A 26,237-nucleotide genomic window follows, 5' to 3' on the forward strand; every position below is an offset into this window, starting at 1 on the left:
GCAGTGTAAGAACTGACTCGCTGATAGTGTAGGAAACAGACACAAGTCAGCAGAGTGCTCTCTCATGCCTCCGTGTCTCCCATGCCTCAGAAGAATCAGCTACCTGATTCATCCAGAAAATAACCTAAAAGCCAGGAAGTGTTTGTGGATAAAACAGACCCACCACTCACCTACCTTGTCTGCCTTGAGATGCTAAGAGCCTTCTCATTACCAAAAAACCAGAGTGGAGAGACCAGACCACTTATCAAATGTGCTAAGATGGGAAATGCCATTGAACCTTTCTGACCTGCACTTTCCTCATTTTGTCCAACACATTCAACCACCTCAGCGCTGCATTAAACAGTTACTGACCACTTACTACGCCCTCTAATTGTGCTATTTAAGACACAGCTTTGTTTTGAAGATCGTTATCTTCAAGTAGAGAAGACAGTTCAGCACATATACTTCCACGACTCAAAGCAGAAATTACCACAGTAAACACACAAATTTCGATTAAGTGTCTAAGAACTTAAAGGATAAGAGCCTGGCTTCTGCTGCGGTGATGCTAGAAGCCTCACTGGGAGGAAGTGAGAGAACATATGTGAAAACACCACACCCAGCAGATTCTAACACATCACAGAAACACGGCGGCACCGGAACGCCACCACCTCCACCACAGTGACCACCACCACTGTTATCTTACCAGCGCCCTTCCACATACCAGGGGGAACACAGCTCTTGCTTCTTCAACAACGTTACATGTTCTTCAAGAACCCTCCTAAATCCCTCTTTCCCTATAAGGAATATTAGATGAATAATATTCCATTGCATATATGCACATATACATATGTATATCATACCGTAAGTCAACTGCACTTTGATAAAAAAAATTGAATTAAAAAAGAATATTAGAATCAATTACTTTTATGATTCTAAAAGGTAAATTACTTGGAATATTATTTTTAGCCTTTCTATGATAAAACAAGAAATTGGTTCCTTTTGGTCAAGAATCATTTTATTTTATTTATTTATTTTTTAATTCATCTTTTTTTAGGCGAGTAGGTAATTAGGTTTATTCATCTATTTATTTAATGGAGGTACTGGGGCTTGAACCCAGGACCTTGTGCATGCTAGGCACATCCTCTACCACTGAGCTATACCCTCGCCCCAAAAATCATTTTAAATGTCATGAACTTAATGGAAATTTACTTTTTTCCACATGGACCTAAAATATATCTTAATAACTGATCAAAAAAGTTTACAGATAAAAGGAAAAATAATATGCACATTTCACACCAGTATCTGCACATTCCCCCACTCACATCCCCCACCTCGTTTTAGGTCAGCTCTTCCATTCTTCCCCACGTAACACTTCATACTACAAAGTCCCACTTTCCTCTAAAATAGAAGTCTAAATTGTCATTTTGCAGGCACTTTACAAAGACTGAAATTATCATTACTGACGAATAGTTTGTTGTGGCTTGCGGATCCACGTCAAGCTAAATTATGGGAGAGCATTAAAAAAGGAAAGACTGTTTTTCATGGCAGTCAAAGACACTGCGGCTCTTGGTGATGTGCGGGGCGTCCAGCTCCACGGTGAGTGGACCTTCTCAGCTAAAATGCTTACATGTCTGTCTTCAGCCTTTCCACCCAGAGGAAGGGTCTCTGAGCGGTGCCTCTGTGTCCATCACTTAACTTCACACAATTATACTGCATCGCAGCCGACATCTTAGGTGAGTGCTTCAAATGAAAAAGTTAAAATTACTATTTAAGAAGGGCAGAGGTTCTTGAGCCAGAACGGCCCAGGGAAATTATGTAACCTCGTCATTTCAAAAGGCAGAAAACAAAGACCAAAGGGTTCACGGGGTTCGCACGCAGGTTAGGAGAGAGAGCTGACAGCTGATGGGATAAATATCTGATGGAGCATCCTGGGGCACAGCGCTCATTCCACTGGTCCTACATGAGCCTTAAGAAGGGACGCCACGGAGAACCAGAGCTGAGCTTCCTCAGAGCCTGGACTGCACAGGTGAACGCCAAGGACGGCCTCTTACCCACTGATGTGTGTCCAGTCCTCAGCACAGGACTGGGTCCCTAACAGGGGTGATGTGTTCGATACGGAAGAACTTCCACGCAAAACTGGGAACAGCTGGAATGGATGGCCTTGGAGCAGTTCCTCCCTCCCTGGCCGAAGCACAAGACAGGGTGACTCCCGAGTGGAGGGGCCGTGAAGGGCTGTGAGTGTCAGACAGGCAGTTGGTCTACATGTGAAGACCCCCATTTAAGAGAGGTTATGACTCAAAATCCAAGTCTCCTAATTTCTAACTAGTGCTTTTCTTTCAAACTGCCCAATTTAACAAATAACAAAGTTCAGAAAGAGATCAGCTTTATTTTAAATCAAGGCTGGTCTAAATAAAGTCTAAATCCAATTCAGTGTTTGGCCCACAGTAATTTATTTCTTCTCAAAGAAGTTGAACCATTATTGCAGTCTTGCAAATAATTGCAATCTTATTGTTAATTGGGCTTTAGGTGGGTTGGCTAGCACTGAGCTGAACAGTCATTTCTTACAATTAACTTTCAATATAATGCATCAATAATTGTAATAATGTGTAGCCCCCAAACAGTGGCACGGGCTTCACCGTGCGAAGTCAAATTAGTTCAGATACAGAAGCAAATTCTCTGTGACCATCATTAAAAAATTAGAAGGAATCAAGAGTTACTCCCAAAAGTCATGCAAAAAAAAATTTCTAAACCAAGGAAAAACAAAAGGGAGCATCTTTGTAAAAAATTTATAAAATTAAGCAATCAGAGAACCCTAGAGTCTGAAGGAAATGAAGAGGTCAGAGAGTTCAATTCTATAAAGCAGTGCGTTGTACCGCATTCCCCATAGATGATTACTCAGCCCCTGCAGGAAATTTTCCCCTCACTATTTTTCAAGGGAGTCTGTTCCCTGTAGGATGGCTCTGCTTTTTTGGATTGAAATAAATCACAAGAAAAATGCTTGTTTTGAAAAAGGACAAGCTGGAAATAGGTTCATTATACTGGAAAAAATAATAATAACTAACCACTGAGTAATACTTCAGAAGTCTCGAGACATTTCACATGAGAAAATTCACTTGATTCTTGCAAAATACAAAGAGCTGGCTATGAAACGTAGCCTTTGATATTAACGTGCCCAAAGGTACCCGCCTAGAAGGTCTTAGCATAAAAAATGCAGACCTCAAGACTTAAGGATCTGGGCACATGCAGGAGATGCCGCCCATTGAAAGAGGTAAATAAAAATTCAACTCGTCCTCTTGGCTTCAAACTTACTCCACTGAGAACTGTTTAACTCACAGTACTATTGGAGAGAAACTGCACACTTACCTTCCCAAAGTACGTAATTAGTTCTTTTGGTAGAAATTTGAAAAGGATTTACATCTGGTCATTTGAACTATGTCTACATACGCTTATAACTTCATTTTGGTTCCACTCATCTTACCCTATTTAAAAATACTTTATTAACTCTTGCCTGTTGCATTTTTGCATGGGTAACAAAATTACGAAAATTCAATCTGAAGTTGGCAATTATAGTTTCTGACAATGAGCTTTTGTTTCATTTATTAAAAATGACCCTAGTATTTCCAAGTCAACGACAAAATGTGTTCAAGAAGTTAACAGAAATATAGTTTTGCAAAAACTCTTTATGCATTGGACTTTAGAGAGCCAATTTCAAATCTAAATATGCTCAGGCTCAAAAACAAAGGGTTTTATTTAAGGGGAAGGTAGGACAAAAGCAGCTGATATCCCAGGGGAAATAACGGGGCTGATTTAAACTGATTCGATGATACCCGGAATTTGACTCTCGCTTTGCACCAAGTTTCAAGGCAGCAGGGCAAGTGCTATGTGAATAACCTAAGGGAACTGCTGACATTAAAGATTCCGTATGGTTCTGCAGGGAATCAACATGGGATAATATAACTGATACACTTAGCTCCCTAAAACTTTCTGGCACCAATAGAGACAGTGAGCTCATAAGGGCCCCATCTCTGAACTGTTGGACTTGATTTGCCCTGATGCCCTGTCAGGCATAGAAGGAAAGGGGCTGCTGTTCCCTCGTCTCAAGCGAGGGCGGCAGGGCACGGCAGAAGCACCAGGGCTTTCGAGCCCATCAGAATCCACATCCCAGCTCCGCCATCCAATGAATTCTTCATCTATCTGTGACCAAACCAGGCCAGCTTTGGGTGTTGTCAGATCTAATCTGGCACCTGCGTCCAAGCCAACACTCCCAGGGGAAGGAACAGTACCCTGAGTAAAATAACTCCTGCACCCCCACCGCAGGCTCACGGCCAGGGAGGGGCAGGCGCAAAGAACTGGCTGTATCTGAATCTGCGATGACACCCAAATGACATACAATCCAAAAATCTCCTACTTCTCACTGTGGTCATATGACCACCCAGGCTCTCAGTCAAGTCTGGCATTTGTAAGATCTGCTCTTAGCATTCTTTCTGGGGTGGGGCCTCGCAGCAGGACTCAGCTCCCTTTTTGTACCATAAGAAAACCCCACATTTCTCCTGGATCCAGAAATGGCTTTCTCGGATTGTTAGTTCTCTAGAGGAAAGTGTCCGGGAAGGATTTGGAGATATTCTGAAATATGAACCATCAATTTCACTAAAGTCAAGTCATAATGGGAAAAGAATTTGAAAGAGGTAGGAACGGAGGATGGAACCTGAATTAAACAGCAGGCAAAGTGCTGTAAATCTGTTTTCTGTCACCAATGACATTTTCATTTTCGTTTTTGTGACTTCATCATCTAGTGATTCTACTTTGGCTTCTATTTAACAATTTGCTAGCTACTACAAAACGATTACTTTCAATGTGTTTTAAGTTGATTAGGCTTACAGGATTGTTAATCAAAATAAATTTCTAGCTGCTAAATGTTAGCCCCCGAAAAATAAACACAACAAAGTGAGAGAAAGGAGGCTACACCAAAGCCTCAGGTTCGATTTGGGGATGCTTTGAGTAAAAGGACTTACGTGGCATATTTTAAACCGCTACCATCACCAACAAAAACCTTAACTGCTTTTACTATAATTACTATTTTTGTTATAAATTTTGCTCAAACAATAACGAGCGATTTATAGCAACTAGAAAAAAAAACCAACCGATGAAAAGGAGAGTGTAGAAGCAAAAATACCCACTAAGTTCTCATTCTAACCACACTTAAAATAGCAATATTCATACAGTGCATTTCAAGGATGAAAACCACACACAACTTGTTGTCATAAATGTCATTGCACAGACATGACAAACTACCCTGGATATTATCTTCTGAAAATATCCTGCAATCAGAGAACCACACCCACCTCTAGAGCTATTCAGGCACCCCACAAAGACCCCCAGGGAGTCCCACCTTCCTGCCCATGAAGCCCCATGACTAAGCCTATCTCTTAGACCCTTTCTGGTCTAAGTATTTCTGTTAACAATCTTCTTTATGTGGTTTCCCAAACCCAACAGCCAGCCCCTCAGTCTTCAGAATTTTGCGACTGATGAGCCAACAGACAGGATACAGCAATACCAACAATTACAGCGTGTTGCTCTGTTCCAGGCTCGGGAGGTACCAAACTGAATAAATAATGTCTTCCAGGTGCTCAGTCCAGAGATGAGATGAGCACGTAGAAGGATAAATTACTGCCCAGCTCAGAGGCTATGTGCCGCGCAGGACGAGGGTTCAGTGATGCGAAAGCCCACAGACCCCTCAGGCTAAGAGATGATCTTGTAATCTGAGCCCAACAGATGGTTGAGATTTTAATCCTTTGGCAAGATGATTTTCTCACCTGAAAACCATAACGAGGACAGAAAAAGCTCCTATAGGACAACCGGGGCAGGAAGAGAGAAAATCAAAACCAACCAAAAGTCACAAGCTTAGAGCCGGATAGGAATGTAAGTGGCAAAGTAGGGGATGTACGGTGTGGGGCTGAGGGTGGAGGGCGGGCATTAGTCCAAAAGGGCTAGTGATGCCAGAGTCGACAGTCCTCGGCCCCAGGAAGAAACCCACAGCAACACAGGTGAGCATTTAGTATCTTTACCAAAAAAAAAAAAAAAAAAAAAAAAAAGTCCTTCCCTGAAGGAGTCTACAGTCCCAACACAGCTAGAGCTGCTGGCGGCAAAAGCAGAGAAGTCCACACAGGTGCGCGGAAGTGATGTGTTAAGCACAGAAGGGAAATCATTCTTTCTCAGTTCTCTCTTGGGTCATCTCTCTGATGCCAATTAAGTACTTCAAAACCCCGGGACACTCCCCAACATAGAGAGGTCTACCTGCCTCACAGGAGCTGTGGGTTCCCAGGAAGTGATACAGAGCAGTGCTTTTCAAACTTTATTGTGCATCTGAATCAACTAGAGATCTGGTTACAAAGAAGATGCTAATTCATTGAGTCTGTTGTGGGACCAGAGAGACTGGATTTCTGTTAAACTCCTAGTTGGCGCTGCTGGGCTGCAGCCTGAATGACAAGGATATGGAGAATCCTTTCTCTCCTGCTACGAAAACAGGAAACTGATGACAGGGGCAGAGAGGATCCGCCAGATTATAGAAATATAATCTAAAAGGACACAGTGTAAAGTGAGGCCAAGGAAAAGCTGGAATTAGTCCACTGCTGGAACAGAGTGAATGGGGAATTGACATTTATTAAATATCAATTTTGCACTAGGCACCTCCACACACGTTAACTTTCACAAATCCTGGGAAGAACAGGTATCACTTTTCATTACCATGAACGTTTAGGAACTGTCCTGAAGTCCTCAAGTTCACACCCTCCTGGCTCCAAGGTCTATCTGACTCAAAAGGCTGCGCTTTTCCCTCTAAAAAAATCTAACTCAGAAAAGCCAACTTCAGGAAACATCCAATCCTGAGGCAGGAATTTTAAGGAGAAGCCACACAATGCTGTAGCCTTTCTTTTCTAAACATGAAGTGCTACGTGGTAACTAAAGGAAATGCAATTAACAGACCCCACCCTAAAATTCTAATGTACAGAGTAAACTTACATGAGCATAGAGTAAAAAACATCGTAAAGCCAAAAAGTAAACACAAATTTGCTTCCCAAAGGAGTCTTGTTCTTCGAGGAAAACATTAAAACCAAAATTCCCCAAAGCCTAAGGTAAACAACATCATAAACCAGAAAACACATACAGAAAATCGATCAAGTGTCAATGCATTGTGAGCTTTAATTTTCAGCAGAGAATCCAATTCTTTCATATTTGATTTAGTCCACAGCATATCAAGAAACCTAAACAAATACCATTTAACACTCTAATTCTAATGGATTAAGAATACAGGAATTTGGCTTAAAGAGACAGTGTATCTCACAATGAGCTCACCAGCATTGCCAGCTGGGACCAGTTAACCACATTTACCAAATAAGGCAAGTTTTTTCAATGCTTAAAATCTTTTTACAGTGAGCTCACTTCACTTCTCACTGGGTTTCTACGGTTAATTGTACAGGTCATCTCTCCTGCTCGGGGCCAGTAAATCACCAGGCTCTCAATGCAAACGTGGGCTGCATGGTCTCAGGAGAAAATTCAGTTTGGCTTCACTTTATTACTGACTGGATTTAGATTTAGAAGAAAAAGACGCAAGATCTACTCTAAAGGCAGAATAGCAGGGAGCTGTATGAAGCAAAATCTATTATTAAAGTCAGTGAGAGCTGTTTACTATTGTGAATAAAAATGGCAGACCTTAGTTTAATATATTCGACCAGTCACAAACATGTTATCTAGCACTAAGTCTACACAAATACATCCACAATATTTATATATATATATGTATTTTTTTGGAGGGGGGAGGTAATTAGGTTTATTTATTTAACGGAGGTACCGGGGATTGAACCCAGGACCCTGGGCATGCTGGACAGGCACTCTACCACTGAGCTATACCTTCCCTCCCGTAAATGTTTAATACTTTTGGTTAACAAATGAATCATCTATTGGCAAAAATCCTCTCAGTTTTCCCCCCATATTTAATTGGCTGCTTTGGCATACAGTAAGGAACCGAGCACACAGACAAAAGAAAGTTAAATCCATGATGGAGGTTTACTGCGTTCTTAGTTAAAATAACACTGTTGGAAGGAAGGCTGCCTACTCTGTTTAGCAGTGCAGGTTGTGACTTGAAACCCCAACAAAAGCATGCAATTATAAAGTGGTTTTTACATGGTCTTCTCTTATGTATTTAAACACATTCTTCTTTGGAGGTAAAAAGGATTTATCTGCTTCTTCTAAATTGCTCATGTGCCAAAACCATAGCCATAAACTGAGAATATATATTTGGCTTCAAAGGTAAAAGATTCCCATAAAGATAAATATACTTCAAATGAAAATTTTGCTGTTTGTGTTACAAATCTGACTTTTAGCCACTAATCTGCTGAAGGTCACACCCAAATTTATCTTACTGTAAATTCTGTGGTTTTTCCAACAGAGGAAGTCAAATCCTCAAGCTCATGTGATTAACTCTATGATATCAGAGAAGGCCCTGTTTGAACAAAGACCTACGAGCCTACAGAGGTGAGAAACAAAATTTGTGTCAGCCCTTAGACCAGGGGTTGCAAACTGCTTTCTGCAAAGGGCCAGATAACAAATATTTTATGCTTTGTGGGCCAGTCTCTTACACTACCCAACTCTGCTATTGTTAAGAGCACCAAGGAAAATACAAATGGGCAATGCTGTGTTCTAATAAAACTTTATTTATGGGCACTGAAATCTGGATTTCACATAGTTTTCACTTGTCACAAAAGATCACCCTTCTATTTAAAAAAAAAATGAAAATTTAAAACCACTGCAGTTTCTGGGCAACACAAAAGCAGACAGTGGGCCACATTCAGCCCACTTTGCCAACCCTTAAACATAAAGCATAAAGATTAAAAAGGGTGGAAAACTTTGTAAGAAGACATTGGAGCATCTGGGCCTTCATTGTGCTACTTGGTCTGAGCTGGTGCTGTGCTGGTGCAGAGAACTGGTAAAAAGGCCACACAGAGGAGAGGGGTGGGCTCCCCCTCTCCTGTGCCTGCCTTCCTTTGGGAACTTGGTGACAGCAGATTTCACAGACAGGGAGATAAGCCGCTCCCACCCAAAGGGAAGGACAGAAGTAAATTTTTAAAAGGAAAGATGTGGTAGACTGGAGAATTATACTGACTTAAAAGACAAGCATCATGATGGCAGGAGCTGCTAAATCAAAGTGGTGCTGGGAGGAAACTGGAGGGTTAACAAAGAGGCTCACGTGTGAACCTGGAGAAGACCAGGACTCCAGACAGCTGCGAGGTGCTGCAGGGTGACCAGTGGGAGCTCAGAGTCCAAGGCCTCCGTGATTGGACGCGGGCCTGAGGCTGTCTACTCCGTGGCCCTCCTGCTGGCGTGATTTGCTATTTACTAAGCTCTGTGCGGCCGGCAGGAACACAGAAAGGACTGGGTCCCCTGATGGTGGAACAAAATTCATCCCACACACTCTCCTGCAAATATTGATGAATTATTGACCGGTAGCTGCTCTGACTCTAGCCTTTCACAATGCTCAGAAACCGTCTTCTCAAAATACAGATTCAAGGCTGGCCACGTGAGAACGCTGCCGTGATGAGGAACATGCGCCTCAGAGCCAACCTGCCTGGGTTCAGTACCTGCTTTGGTACTTACGGCCCAATCCTCGGCAAATTAGATTTCCTACTCACTGGTAAGAAGAGGGCCAAAGTAATAGCCGTAACTCACAGCCCTGTTATAAAGTGCAAACAACAATAACAAAAATATGTGAGCTGCCTTGAAACTGTCTGACAAACATGATTAATATCTATCATATCTTGACCATCATCATTGTCATCACGGTTACTATCATTAACCAAAAAAACTCCTTGGCGCAGCACAAAACTCTCCACTGTGCTGCCCCAGCTGAATATTTCCTGCCCCATTTCTCACTAATTTGCCCACACACTCCATATACATGCTAAGCTCTGGCCTAATATTTATTTATACTGTGGGTTATGACCTACTGGTGGATTATACAATCAGTTTCATGGGTTATAACCAGCATTTGTTTTAATGAAACAGCATAAAATACAACACAAAAAATCAGATTACATCACATATAATAACAGAAGTACATTAACACATACACTCATTGAATTCATGTAAAGTACATTTCTTAATGTGGTTCATTTGTTTTGTTTTGTTTTGTTTTTAAGGCTACGAGCAACAGCTCTAATCACACTAGACTACATCAAGCTTCTAAGCCACATCACAAACTTTTTATATATCACTGTGACTTTTCTTTTGCCTGGGATGCTGTTTTCCCTTACACCAACTGGAAGATTTCTGCCAGCCTTTAAACTGCACCGAAACTTCACAAACGTCTTTGCCAGCCTCCCCTGGTTAGTCGGAAGAAAGGGTTTCTTCCACTGTGCTCACATACTACTGCAGGCATGTTTCACATCTACCACTAATCCCATTCCATCTCAATTATCTGTTTCTCTGGGGCTTCTTCGGCGATGCCATGAGCTCCACGGCGTCAAGCATCGTATCTTATGTTCGCGTCCGCAAGACTGAACACCATGCCTGATGCAAAGCCGATCAACACCGTGGAGTCGAACGTTTTTGTGTCAGTGACTTAAGGCAAGATGAATGATGGCGTGCTCATCAGATTCCTAATGACTCAGAGCTTGGAAAGGAGGATGAGGCGGTAGAGAACTTGTCAATAAATTAGGTGATAAAATCTAGATGTCAAAAGATCTCATGAGTTTGGAATGAAGTAACAACATACTACACGTTTCACCATCAGATCCGAAAAGTCTGCCAGGCAAGCATGGAACCAAAGAGCTCCACCTTAAGAGGTGCAGAGATTTTACTTTGATCTGAATAAACAATGTGACATAAACAGTGAAAAGGTAAATAATTGTATTGGTCAATATTGATACTTTTTTATAACACAGCAACTAGACACTCTCTGGGGCTTCATGTTCAATTTTCAGTGCTAAATTTAACAAGAACACTGAAAAACAGAAGCTGTTTATAGAAAAGAAGAGTTTGGTAAGTTAAAACAATGTCCTATTAAAAATAACTAAACTTAACAGGGATGTTCAACAAATTCAGATGCTTCTAGACAAATTCTGACCCTGGAAATTTTGGCACTGGTACTCAATACATTTTTTCTTCTTTTTTTGCTGGACAATATGTGGCAATGTTCTGTATTTCAGATGTAATGTAAGGTTTTAACTAATTTTGTAGGGGAAGTAGTCTGAGGTTCTTCATAATTTTTAAATCTATGTGTTTCCTAAATATTTAACACACAGATTCATAGTCTTTAGAGGGTTTCCAATTACTTTGATGTCTATTATAAAGTTTTAATTCCAATTTGATACATGTAAAATATAGGTGAGGGCAATAGGAAAGGACTAATAAAGTATCACTGAAATTCAAATGCTGGCATGACTCATTTGCAAAAAACCCAAAGAATAGATTATAAGATGAAAAAAATTAGTATTCAATAATAATGACTGGGAAAGTCCTTTCACTTTCATTTTCTTTTTTAGAGCACCCTGATAATAAAGTCTAATATTTTTGTGTTTTTGTTTTCAACAAATAAGCAGCTGTTATAGTGTAAAATCAAACACAGACGGCTTAGCTCACTGATGACAGTTAGTCATCTTATCAGATCTCCATGGTTTGTATCAAATACCACAAACTCACCTCTTCCTGATGCCTACAGTGTATTCCTGTTTATATCTGCAACTTGCTTTGAATTCCAAAATGTAAACATAAAATAAAATGCTTCCAAGTTTATTGTGTTCTTGTTTGAGATTCCCACTGAAGTCAGTATGAAATCTCCTAGGTATTTCAGGATATTTCTAACCACTTCAATTTGAAAAAAAAAAAAAAAAGGAAAAGAAATCACCGATACTTTGCTTCCTAACCACCCCAAGAACAGGGAAGGCAGTGATCCTGAACAATGAAGGTGTAAGTAAAAACGGCAACACGTACAGCAACGCTCAGAGCCAACGTAATCTATGTGAAATGCATCCGAAGCATCAACTCTCATGGAGGAATCTCCTGCAGCAAGCAGGGCACCGAGTACACGTGGTAGAGGAAAGAATGTATCTACAAAGAAAGACACCAGCCTCGGAACCAAGGAAATCACCTTATTACCACGGGAAGATACAAAGTTCACCAGGGATACCTGCTCCATGGAGGTGGGAATTTTGAACTCCGTTTTTAGAAGCAAGAGAACCTACAAAATTTTCATCAGTTAACTGGAGTTTCTCCCACCACCAGGTTAACCCTCAGTAACTGGACTTGCTACTGAGAAGACTTTGTTACAAGGAAAGAGGTCTGACTCTCACTGAAAAAGGCTGAGCACTGAAGAATGAGAAGAATCCTACAACTGGACAGCAGATTTCACTCTCCAGACCTCTCGGCGTTGATTTCAACACCGATGTTTGTAAGTGAGGCTCCACTGTCTTTTATCACTTCCTATTTATGCATGGCACCTGTAAATTGTGTGGAAAATGTGTTAAAGTACATATTAACCTGAAAATTTGCTGTAAGGATCTTTTGTAAAAATACAACTTGTAGGGAAGTTCAAAATGTTTCCTAACTATCAGTCTTCAGGCATCAACATAAGAATCATTAGGAGAGAAAACAGAGATAATTTTACCCACAGTTTATTGTAATCAAATCATAACATGAGACCATGTCATCTCTATTGTACAGCACAGGGAACTCTACTCAATATCTTATAATAACCTATAATAAAAAAGAACCTGAAAAGGAGTATACAAAAATATGTATAACTGAGTCACTTTGCTGTACACCTGACACTAACACAACATTGGAGATGAACTATAGTTCAATTTAAAAAAAAGAATGAAAAACCAAACAAAAACAACTACAAATAAATTGAAGAGAATGAACTGCCAAGTCCAAATGTAATGGGCTTTGCTCTGTGGGGAAGACAGGTTCTGAGACATATTTTATGAGAGATTTCAGTGGGTGGGGTAAGAAGACTGGAATAATTTAAGTAAAATATAAAACCATTCCTCATATTCATTTCTTTTCTTTACTGTCAACTTTTTCTTAAAGTACAGTTGACAGACAATATTATATTAGTTTCAGATGTGTAATATAGTGCTTCGACATTTATATACATTATGAAGGGATCATTGTAAGTCTAGGAACCATCTGTGACCATAGAAGTTATGACAATATTACTGAGTGTATTCCCTATGCTGTACTTTACATCCCTGTGACTTATTTATTTTATAACTGGAAGTTTGTACCTCTCTTTCCTATTTTGTCCAACCCCCTACACCTCCCTCCCCTGGCAAGCGCCAGTTAGTTCTCTCCACGTACCCATTTCTCACCCCTGATAGCTGGCCCCAGCCCCTACCAGCCAAGCCTTTTTGCCCCTGGATCTCCAACCTAGAAGCTCTGATTGATACCTTTCCCATTTCAGAATTTTTTCTTGAGCTTGCTCCCACAGTAGGAATACATGTCCGCTGAACTTCACCCACCTCAAAATATCGGCCCTTAAAAACTCTATCAAAAAAATAAGATGACTTCATGTTTGAAAACAATAGTATTGAGTCAAAATGAAATGTGGTGAAATATGAATAAAGTCTATATGTTAGTTAACAGTGATTTCTCGGTGTTAATTTCTTAGTTTCGACAAATGTATCATGGAGACATAATATGCTGATACTGCGGGAAACTGAGGAAATGAAACTGTACTATCTTTGTAACTTTCCTGTATCTAAAACTAATTAAAATGACACACATTACTATATAGAAAACAGATAAAACAATAAAGACCTATTGCATAGCAAAGGGAACCATATTCAATTTCTTAGAATAGTATATATGGAAAAGATTCTGAAAAGAAAAAATATATATGTATGTATATGTATAACTGAATCACTTTGCTGTACATCTGAAACTAGCATTGTAAATCAACTACACTTCAATAAAAGTATTTTTAAAAAATAAAATTAAAATAAAATGCTTATTTTGAAATGGAAAAAAGAGCATATCTTCCCTCCTCTTATCTGAGCCAAACAGCAGCCACTTACTAAAGTTATAATAATCTATATCTGTACATAAACACACATACACATTTAACATAAAGAGATGTAATATATGTGAATTGAATTTTTCAGCGAAATGGTTTTGGGTTGCAACCCTATCCAAAATTCTAACTCTATGTGAGGCTCAGTGTTTCCAATGAATGGCAAGTTCTAAAACGTCCATAAAAACATGATACCTTCAGAATTTTCAAAGTATGTGGAGACACCGAATGGTTCCACCTGTCAAATATAGAGACTGTGACCAGCTCACTGTCTCCAAGGAATGCGATCTGTGTGTTTTTCCAGTGGTGGCACTGGGGTCAGTCAGAGCTGATACTCACCTCATAAGAACACTGTAAAAGATGGTGAAAACACACAATAAACAATAAAGAAAGGTTTACATTCCCGTGAAGGAGGCAGGAATGGCATGGTGCCAAACTACTGAATTAGGGATCAGGAGGCTGGATCTGAGTCCCAGCCGGAGCACACGGGCACCTCTGGGCGGCTGGCAATGCGCTTGATCCGTCTGGGTCTCAGACAGTCATCCGAAAAATGATGATACTCCCTGCTTTGTAAGACTGTTGTAAGTAACAGTGCTGCATAGACTGTAAACTGTAATTAATTATAAGGAATGTCCATCTCACGCCTCTTGCTTGGTACGTCCGTGAATCACTCTATCTAAATATTTAACAAGCAACTTGGATTTGTCTCTGTCCAGGGAACAAAATAAGGCAAACTAACCTACATGAACAAAGACCTTATTTTACTGCAATACTTTAATATGGTAGTATTCTGCAACACTGACAGTAAGTACATAATAGCAGTAATTATTATTAATTATAAAACAAGAGAAATGAACACCTTGGTACCTACGTGGAAATAAATTATGCTAAGCAATTTATATGAAATGTCAAATTATGCTTCTCATCTCAATTCTATGAAGATGGTTCTGTTACTGTCCATTTTTCAGATGGTGAGACCAAGGCTTTAAAAGGTCATTGTCTTACCTAAGGTCACACTTCCTGTAAGTATTAAGTGCCAGATTTTGATCTCAAGTTTGTATGACTCCACAGAACTAGCTGTTAAATGAATATAAGACATTACCTTGCTCTCTAAATGAGCTAACCAGGCAATTTTCCTTCTTTAAGAATAAGGAAAAGGAATTAGTTAACATTTCTTGAGCATTACCCACGTGGTAGTGCTACTAAAGAGCTCTATAGGCTTTCTCTCCTTTCTGTTTAAAATCTAACTCTCTTCCTTCCTAGTTATGTGACCTCAGCCTATTTGCTTCACTTCTCTGTGTGTGTTAGCAGCCTGCTTACCTCATACGCTGGTTGTGAGAGTTAAATGAGTTTACACGTAATGTGCTGAGGGCAGCACTTGATTAACTATCACAAAAGGGGAACTATTATTGTTCAAAAACGTGATCAAATAACAAAGTCAGTAATTCTGCAACTCTATATAACGTAATAGATTCTGACAGAGGGTACGATATAGGGAGTTACAAGTAGGTTCAAGAAAACTATCAAATGGTTTATAGTTTGCCCACAGAATTCAGTCCCAAATACAGCCCTGGCCAGAGAATACCTGTCTGAGAGAGACTCAGCTCAGCAGGCATCAGCCACTCATGAGAAACCAACCCTGACCATTCCCTGCAGGACCTGTCGAAAACAGGACGAAGGTGGAGGGTGACCTTAATCTGACCCTATAAACCACTTTCTTCTGGACTGTTCTCATCATAAATCCCAAGTATTTATTACCCATTAGATCAGATGAGTAACTCAGCTCAGTGGCAAAATCTTTTTAACGTGCAATCAGTATCTGTAATTCCTCTAGATTCCCTAAAGCATTTGTATATTTGAGAGAACCAAGTATGTGTAGCCATTTTTCACATGAAGGAAACCTTAAGCCTATAAATGGAATTAATCATAACAATTCTCCCCAGATTTTTTTCAAAGGTACGATATGTTAAAATTAGTATTTTGAAACATGCCTCGCCATGAAATTAACAAAAGTTCAGAGTCAGAACCAAACTCTATTATGGACAAAGAGACAAGAGATGTCCAGGTCTACTCCAGTCTTCAATATGAAATCAACATAAAGAAAACCAAGTTTTACTTTTGCGTGATCAATCTTGTATTATTTATTTTTGTTTTAAAACCATGGAAGAATGGTCACAAGATTTCTAGTAAAGTCTCACTGAAAATGAAAACCAGTCTTAAAAACATTTCCTATAGAAGTGAAGATGTACCTTTTACCGTTTATGGGCAGTATTTCTCAAGTTTCTTTCGTCTAATAAAAACAGCGAGTGCCAAATGCCTGGCGTGTGCTGTGAAACTTTTAAATCAAGGGACATGTATTCAACGGGCTTAATTCAAAGTGGGCGAGTCTAGGCATATTTGAAATACTTTTATAATTAAGATATTTCACATCAAATCATTTGTGTGCTGAAAACAGAGGAAAAAAACTCACAAAAGAGTATTCTAAAGAGCAGCATGGAGGAATCGAAAGACCGCTGGTCTGAGGAACTGAGTTCTAGTCCTCACTCTGACACCAACTAGCTTCTCAGTCTGTCTACACGCGGGAACTCTGCCCCTGGCCTCCTGGAAGCCAGTTCTGTCTCTGAAAGTATGTAATAGTATGGCGCGAATTCATGTTTACACACACGTATTTCTCCCTAACGTGAGTATCTTTGATTAGGAACTCAGATATGAAGTGCTACCTCCACTCTGGAGTCAGCCAGTTCACGCAGGAACAAGTGTGCGAAGTACAGATAGGACGTACAACTAATTCCTCTGGGGGCAAGGAGGAACCTCCAGTGCAATGAAATACAGCTGCCAGTTAACGCAAAAAGTGTGAAAACAAGTTATAATTCACCTTGCTCTAAAATAATGCTGCTCCAGATCTATTCATACCGTGGAAATTCTGGTTGGCGTAGATCGTTCTGAATACCTACTTTCCATTCATTTCTAGAATTTAAAGCAGCAGTGTATCAGGAGATGAATTAAAGAAACCAAACACTCAGTTCTACACGCTGACGGAACAGGGCAGGCCTGTGGCACAACCCCATTCTGCACACACCACCAGACGAAGAACTTTTAAATAAATACATTCTTGACAATTGTTTACAGATCATTTTTCTAATCCTTAGCTATTCAAATGCAGGACCCGTCTCCTCTGTCCTTCCGTTCAACAACCTCATCATTAATCTTTTCTACTGCCTCTCGCAGACGCACAGTGTTTTGTTTTTTTCCCCCCACAACTGTATCTCACTCAGGGTCTGGCTACCACAGCAATGTATCAGGTGTCTCAAAGCTCCATAAACACACACTACAAAGGAAACGTTTGTAACGTCCACGGATTTTATCCACTTCACTTAAGTACGTTAAACAGGTCGCTGAGGAGAGGGCCACTCTGACTCTGTTTTCCACTTGGACCAAGCTGAGGGCGTCCCAGTTGCAGCGGGAGGCTCCACACATAACTGGCACTCTTGCCTCACAGCTGGTCCACTGGCCTGGACACACTGTGGGAAACCTCCCCTGTCAGGACTGGAAGGCGGCAGTGTCATTAGTAGAATAAACTTCTTTACCAAAGAAGAAAGTACCTAACTAAACAGGAAGTAAAGTGACAGAAATCAACATCTCCAAGATTTTTTTTCTTTTTTAATGGAAGTACCGGGGATTGAACCTAGGACCTCCTGCATGCTAAGCATGTGCTCTACCACTGAGCTGTTCCCCTCCTCCTTCAAGGTTTGTATTCCTACCGAGATGTTTCCACAACGCCAGGAGAAAACTGACCTACACGTGCATCAGAGAAGGCCTGCTTTTTTTTCACTTTACGAAACAAGGATTACTTAAGCAGCTTAGAAATAATACAGTACTAAGAGCTATCGGGTAGACAAAATACATAGAATTACCACCAGGCCAAGTGTAATAACATTTATGCTCAAGATTTCATTTGAATCAATTCAACCACAAGTTTAACCTTCCAATGAGTAGACAAAGGCATATTACACTGTTGTGTGCTCCAGCAGTTGAGATATTTAAAAAACAAAATAAAATGGGTGTAATTGCTCATGATACTCTGACTGTAGCTGACCTAAACCTTTGAGTAAGAATCTATAACCATATCTATCATTAAAAAGTCCACAATCGATAAATGCTGGAGAAGGTGTGGAGAAAAGGGAACCCTCCTACACTGCTGGTGGGAATGTAAATTGGTGCAGTAACTATGGAAAACAGTATGGCTATTCCTTAAAAAACTAAAAATAGAGTTGCCATATGATTCATCAATCCCACTGCTGGGCATATAACCAGAGAAAACTCTAATTGGAAAAGATACATGCGCCCCAATGTTCATAGCAGCACCACTTACAATAGCTAAGACATGGAAACAACCTAAATGTTCAAGCATGGATGACTGGATAAAGAAGTTGTGGTATATTTATACAATGAAATACTACTCAGCCATAAAAAAGAATGAAATAATGCAGTTTGCAGCAACATGGATGGACTTAGAGATTATCATACTAAGTGAAGTAAGTCAGAAAGAGAAAGACAGATCATATGACATCACTTATACATGGAATCGAAAAATAATGATATGAATGAACTTATTTACGAAACAGAAACAGATACACAGACATGGAAAACAAACTTATGGTTACCAAAGGGGAAAGGCAGGGGAGAGATAAATTAGGAGTTTGAGATTACAAACTACTTATATACAGAACAGATAAACAACAAGGAGCTACTGTATAGGATAGGGAACTACATTCAATAGTTTGTAATAACCTATAATGAAAAAGAATATGAAAAGGAATATATATATACATATACATTTATAACTGAATCCCTATGCTGTACACCAGAAACTAACACAACATAGTAAATCATCTATACTTCAATTAAAAAAGAACCTAATACACGTGTAAAATTTACTACTTCAAATGAACCAGAAACTTGGAATATCCTGTACCAGAGAAGGAATTCTTCGCAAAGGTCTTTAATTTTATAAAAATACCATTGATGAAGTGAAATACTGTAATTCAAGGCTCTGAAGGAAAAACAGCTTGCTTTCAGATCCAGTCTGACTTCCCAACCCTGCGACCTGGTGCACGTAGGTGACCTGATCATTCTCCTCACTGTAAAGCAGGTGGAACACCTGGACTCACTTCACAGGTTGCTTGTGAGGATTTAATGAGGTCACAGGCGTAATAGCTCAGCAAAAGCCCCCACAGTACAGATGTCAAGAACCAGTAGCTATTATTATCCTGGAAAAGACTCTTCCTTGCTCTGGGATACCATTCTTGTGTTTTCTTCCTTCTGCTTCTTCCTCCTCAGACTCCTTACCTGTCTTGTTTTTTCCCTCCCCAAACATTAAATGTTGAGAGTTCTCAGCTTATATAGGATCTAGGTCCTCTCCTCACTCTTGTTCTTTCCCAGGGGGATCTAATCTAGCCCCATGATTTTAATTACTCCCTAGAGGAAAATCCCAAACATATTTCCAGTTCAGATCTGAACACACACCTGCCAGCTCACTATCTCCACTTGGACGTCCTGGAGAAAACTCGAATTCATTCATTATGTCTAAAGGTCAAACTCACCATCTTTGCCATCCAAACATAAGTGCTGCCTATCTCAGTAAGCGGCCCCAGAAAACACCCAAATTTGTAACCCAGAACCCTGGGAGTCATCCCTGAAACGTCCTGTTGCTCACTTCCCAGCATGCAACCCATTTCCCACCCTTTCCATTCTACCTCCGAAATAAAGCCACTACCACCTTCTGAACTCAAAGCCACTAACCTGCAGCCCCTAAACTGGTTTTCCCTCACTGCCTCCTCCAACGTGTGCACGACGTGCACCTACAGTGATTATAATCACTCTTCCACATACAACCTTTCTTTGGCTTATCAGTGAATAAGCATAAAAGAGAATAAGGTGTAAAATGCCATGAACCACTAATAAAGCTGAGCACACGTCCTCCACGCCCACAGTCCTCTATACCCCAAATGCATTAAACCTTTTTCCTCTAAAATGCCTGCTCTTTCCTCTTCCAACGCCTTTATTCACACCTACTCTGTTCCCTCTTTGAGAATGTAAAGATGGTTCCTCCCTTCCCGCCCCCGAATCCTCATTTCTAGCTATTTCTTTCTCATCATTTAGTTCTCTGCTTAACCAAGACTTCCTCTGGAAAGTGTTGCTTGGTTCTCTGGACAAGGCCAGTTCCATTAATCATAGTCTCGTGGAGCACCCTGCACTTCTGTGTCACAATCCTCAGTGCATTTGTTAAGTACACAAAAGATAATAAAGGCCAAGTGCAAGGAGCTTGTCTGTCTTGTTTACCACTGTGTCCCTTAATCTTATCAACACACCATACTTGCCACAGGTGGGCAACCAGGATATCGATAAATGCTTGCCGAGTTAATTAACACAAAAATGGCTCTGGTTTAGTCCTGGATTCGATAGTTGTTCATAATTGGTGGAGAAACGCACATAAAACTCTAATTCAAGGCAGACTGTGATAGCTTTTCTACAGGAAATAAGCATGTGAGGACTACTTGATTCTACGAGGAAAAAAGTATCAATTCTGGAAGAGGAGCACATAGATGAGGAAAGACCATGTAAGGGAGGCTTCTCTCTGGTGCCGGGACACGAAATAAGCCACGGAGAGCTAGCGAGACGTCAACAAGTGAAGGGTAAGAAATATTCCAGGGAGGGGGAAAGTTTGGACAAAGCCATGGATGGAGTCACGGTATACACAGAAATCAGTGAATAGGCAACTGTGTGGGTTGAGGGAGGTCTGAAAAGTAGCAAATGGCCACATTGTGGAAAGTTTTCATTATCGAGATGTAACTGTCTCTCTCAAAGACAACCCACTGAAGGTCTCATCATTGAAGAATGACAATCAAAGATGGCAAAAATGTGTTAACAGATTAGGACGGAGGCGTGGAAACCAACCAGTAGGCTATTTCAGTATTTCAGACAGAAGGGAGGAGGCAAGAAGCAGAAATAATTCTGCAAGAAGATGAAAAGCATTGCTCCAACGGGGAAGGAGTGTATCATTGATTAAAAAGGAAACCAAAGCAAAGATAGGATGGGGCAAGGATGGTAGATGATGAGTTCCGTTTGGAAATCCAAAATTTTATGTCCTTACAAGACATTGAGAAGGTAGGTAAACATGAATCTAAGAAAGAGGAAGCAAGTAAATCTCAGAAATTATTAGGTTAATGGAAATTTTAATTGGTCCATAATCAATTAAACATTAATGTAGAGGCTTGACAAACATGTCTGAAGTTTTCCACAAACACATATTTTTATTAATAATAAAAAATACAAAAAATAATAAGAGTTCTTTTATGATTCTTGCCTTAATTTTCAACACACATAACTTTGTGCCTAGTTTTTATTTTATATACGTGTTAGGAATGTTCTTCATAATTTCATCGTAACTTCACTCTCTTTAAAACAGTTAATTCCCTACAACTGTTGAGATGTGAGAAACTCACTTATAACATGCTGACTTCTTCTCTATTCAGTAGAAGAAGAATATTGTTTTTATGCCAGAAGAATTCCAGTCTTTGTAATAGGCTCTGTGCAAAATTCAAAATGACGTACAGAATTTTTTAAAAGGTCATTCTAAATTCAAAAATGTTAACATCTTAAACTGCATCATTTTTAATAACCAGGAGAATATCCAAAGGATAATAAAATGCAACACTTACTTTTGCTGCACCGATTTGTTCTTTGCGAAATTTCTCAAGTGGCGCGATTAGTACATCATTAGCGTTTTGAATCTGAAATTAAAAATGCAAGTACATTACATTCTGTATAATTTCACACAAATAATATTGAAAAAAGACAGCTTCTTTATTCAACTTATTTATAAACAGCTTTTCTTCTCCTTTGCTTCTCAAAGTGAAATAAAAACACTCCACATGTCCTAGTCTTTTTCTACTTTATAATTAAGTTGCTTTCACAAATTATTTCACTTGAGTCCAACAATAATGTGAATCACGTGAAACAAGTATACAATGATGAGATATTAGTTTAAATATTTAAATTTCATATTCTAAGACTTAACTCAGCAATAGCACATCAGATATTAAATTTTAAAATATCTTTAATTACACTGGTTTAATGTAGTCAGTTGAAGCATCATTTTAAAACTGAGCCACATAAAAGCTCTTCTATCTTGCCACTAGAATGTTATAATTCTACAACTGCAAAATAAGGCTCATTTTCTTTCCCTATTTAATTAGATTCCTTACACTTGGGATTTGCCTGAATGTTCCCATGTTTCCAACTCCACTAAAATAGTATCTCATTCCACTTCAGTGAACTATATTTTATCCCAAAACTTCACATTGGGATTTACTTAAGCTTTAAAACAGATAAATCTTTAAATTGCTCTGTAGATCTGTAAGAGTCTTGTAAAGAGTGGGGTGGATAGTGTGGGAGCAGGGACTGGATGCATGGAGACACCTCCAAAGACAACATTATGCCAAAAGGAAATCTTGATTTTAAAAAAAAATTAGAAAGCATCAAAATTAAACATAGGATTTTAAATGTTCTCACCACAGAAAGAAATAGTAATAATGTTACAAGATGGAGATGTTAGCTGGTGCCATGCTGGTAACCATTTTGCAATACATGAACGTATCAAATCAACACGTTGTACACTAAACGTACACAATGTTGTATGTCAATTATTTCTCAGTAAAGTTGGGGTAGGGGGGATAGTCCCAGTTAACAAAATTTATCATTTATTCTATCCTATTATGTAATTAGAAAATGCTAAGATGAAGAGAAAAACCTATTTTTCAAATAAGTCACTCTGTTCTAAAATTGGTTAAAGGGTGTATAGGTGTTCCTTATGTTCTTCTTACACTCTTTCTCCGAAATTATATCAAAATTTTAAAATTTCAATAAAGGGGTTTTGCTTTCACTTATTTTCAGTAAACTGGTCATTCTCTAGTCAAGTTTTATTTCTTAAATTCCATAATCTAAACACACAAAAAAAGTACATGCAAAAATAAAAACTACAGTAGTGTCTTCCATGACTCTGTCTTTTACCAATTTGCAGAAAAACGAGATGACATCTTGAAAAGAGGACCTAAAATCCTCTTCCGTGAAAACATACAATGTAGATCAATACTCAGAATCCTTCCTGAGACACTGAGGGCTGCTGGATATACCTCCAACATCCATCACCTGCTTCCCATTTGTGAGCTCAGACAGGCACCCCTCCAGACACACTGAGCAGGACTCTTAGAACAGAGAGAGGATTGGAAACAGTAGCAAAGTAGTTCGCTTTTAATTCTCACTCTCTAAATCCTCTTTGCCCTCATGAAGGCACATATATATATGCCCACAGACACATTAATTTCTTCAGATTTTAAAGAGCTAATGAAAAGCTGATCCTGACTTTAAAGTTAAAGTGTGCATAAGGGGAAAGACAGTGCCTTGGTGCAAGCTGGAGAAAAGAGCAGCGATAAAGGCTAACATTTACTGAATGTTTACTTTATGCTGGAAACAAGCATGATCTTTGTATTTAAAGCTAATGAACTTGAACAGAGAGATACTTCTAAGTGGTGAAAACTCCAACAACGAGGTTGAATAAGAGCATATGCAGCACAGAACTTAAGTGCATGTATTTCAAATGAGCCTGGTTCCTTTGCATATGGGCTGCTATTTAACCAGTCCGCGTATCAGCTGCATCACCTACCCAACAACTTGGTTCTACGGACTAAGATGATGAATGTACAACATTTAGCTCAGTGCCTTACATCTAGAAAGTGCTCAAAATTTAGAGCTTTTAATATCTCCAAATAAACATAGATAATGCACGTCGTTCTGTATTTAGTTACCTATTTGATTCACTTCTATATCTGAACCTACTGTATTACCCTTTTGGTTGGAGTGTATCTTACATGCACATTATGATAAGGTATTTTTCCCATGAAAGTCACAAAAGACAGGTGGCCTAGACTTTCTCATATTCAATCACTAAGTATTTACATATGTGCCAAGCACAATGATGAGCTGTGTGGGGAAGGGGAAAAAAAATGAGGCATGGGCTAAACCTTCCAGAAAGTTGACGTCTACTTAAGAAGAGAGGAAGAAAAAAATTGATTCAACAAGTATTTAATGCTCAAAAAGTCCTGCTAAGAATTTTTGGGAAAACTGAGACAAAATCGATTATATTGAGAACAGTTACATGATAAACTATACACAACTCCTCATAAATACATCAGGATTTTGACAATAGGGAAGGTCCGTGAGAACTAAATGAGTCCAGGTAGTATTTGGATGGTGGATGTGAACTGGATACACCAAAGAGAAAAAATATCCTCTGAACAGGGATCACCAAGGCTGAGGGGCAGAACTAAGCATGGCATGTGGGAAGGGGGAGTGCACTGCAGAAAAAGAAAGCATTTATTAAGTGTTCGTTAAGAGTGCATTCCGATTGTGGGTGCCCTGATCAAATCAGCCTTTCGTTAATTTTTTACAACGACTATGAAGTATGCTGGACAGTTCTGGCACATAGCAGGTGCGCTATGTTACTAACTAATAATGTTATCCAACTGGAGAAATGTGTCCCTTATTAGTAGGAAACTTAATGGGAAGAAGTAAGGAAAGGATACCCACAATCTAAGCAAAGTAGCCTGAGCAAGGGGTCACCGCTGGCTTCTAAACAGAGGATTAGTGTAAAAACTTGCTCTAGGAAGTAATATGCAGGATGGTTTCAGAATGAAGAGATAAGGCAAGATACTGCAGCTGAATGGCTGCAAGAACACAAGTGTCAAGTGGTAACTAGGTCAGGTGCCTGTGGCGTTGATGGATGGGTAGCAGGGAACTTCAGAGGTAGGTTTTTTCTTTTCTTTCTTTTTTTTTTTTTTTAAACTTAAAAGGACCGAGAAGGAGAGGAATCAAAGATGGCACTAAGTTTTCTGCCTCAGCATCACATTAAGAACTAGGGTCAATGGGGGGAGGGTGTAACTCAAGTGACAGAGTGCTTGCTTAGCATGCTTGAGGTCCTGGGTTCAATCCCCAGTACCTCCTCTAAAAATAAATAAACCTAGTTACCTCCCTCCACCAAAATAAAATAATTAAATAATAAATAAAACATAAAGCTATTTAAAAAGAACTAGGGTAAATGAGGTAGGAGTATGTTTGGCAGAGAAAGAATGAAGACCATGGATTTCCCTTTGGACCTTTTATGTTGGACACCATGGGAAGACTCAGAGAAATATTTTAGCAGAGCATCTCACCTCAAATTGACAGAACTAATCAATATGAATGAAACTTTTTTTTATTGGGAAGGAAAAGATGAGAAAAGAGAGGGGGTAGGAGAGCCATAAACTAAGACACTGGCACTCACATTCATATCCAATAGTTTAAATCTCTGCCACCACCTTTCTGGGGCTGTTATGTAAATATGACCTGGGACTAAAACAAAACCTGAGGCTGTAACAAACCAAATGCGATCATTAACAACCATCCCATGGGGCAACTATTACTTCCTAGCTCTGTTTCTTCGGTAGCTCTTCATTTTTTCCTTTTGTTTTTGGATTTGCTCTATTTTTTTTTCTCTTTCTTCACTCTACTCTTATTCTACTAATGACAGTAGGATAAAACCAAAGTTCCAGGGGGTACCAGATGGATAAAAACGAAGGGGGAGAAAAACATCCAGTGAGGTGACAGAGATAAAACAGAGATTTACTTATGTGCAAGAACAAGCCCTTCACAATGGAGATTTAAGTCGATTTTATAGGAGTAATGAAGTTTGAAACAGAAAAATCACCTGGAATAGATTAAGAATGTGAGTGTTAAAGTTAGAGCCAGTTCCATTTTGAATCTTGGCACCCCCAACTGCTAAGACTCGATGTCTTCATCGCTGTACCTCTTACAGTTTCTATAAAAATTAAAGATCTATGCCTTTTTAAAACAGCAAGCACAGTTGTGGCACCTGGCAGGCTTTCAATAGATGTTCGCTTCTTCACAGAATTCTCAGTGTCAACTTTGTGTTCAGAAGTTTCCTAAGCAGTCTTAGAATTTTCTAAGATGATTTAAAATGTAGTTATTCAAAAGGTAGAAATGGAAATCCAAGTTAATTTCACAGAACAGAGACCCATTCAGAGCACCCATCTACAGCGGTTAGATAACCAGGAATCTAAATTTCTCCATAAACCGTAAT

At 39.4% G+C, this 26,237-nt stretch overlaps 1 protein-coding gene across 4 annotated transcripts in view; it reads right to left on the reverse strand.

Annotated features, from left to right (window-relative positions):
* Nucleotides 1–26,237, reverse strand: part of ARHGAP42 (Rho GTPase activating protein 42) — a 244,582-nt gene that overhangs the window by 79,255 nt on the left and 139,090 nt on the right. For all 4 annotated transcript variants that reach the window (XM_072968920.1, XM_072968922.1, XM_072968924.1 and 1 more), the window contains exon 4: nucleotides 21,763–21,834. In XM_072968920.1, the coding sequence (XP_072825021.1) occupies nucleotides 21,763–21,834 (72 nt within the window). The remainder of the gene's footprint in view (nucleotides 1–21,762; nucleotides 21,835–26,237) is intronic.

Source organism: Vicugna pacos, chromosome 10 (genome assembly GCF_048564905.1).
Source record: "Vicugna pacos chromosome 10, VicPac4, whole genome shotgun sequence".
NCBI lineage: Eukaryota > Metazoa > Chordata > Mammalia > Artiodactyla > Camelidae > Vicugna > Vicugna pacos.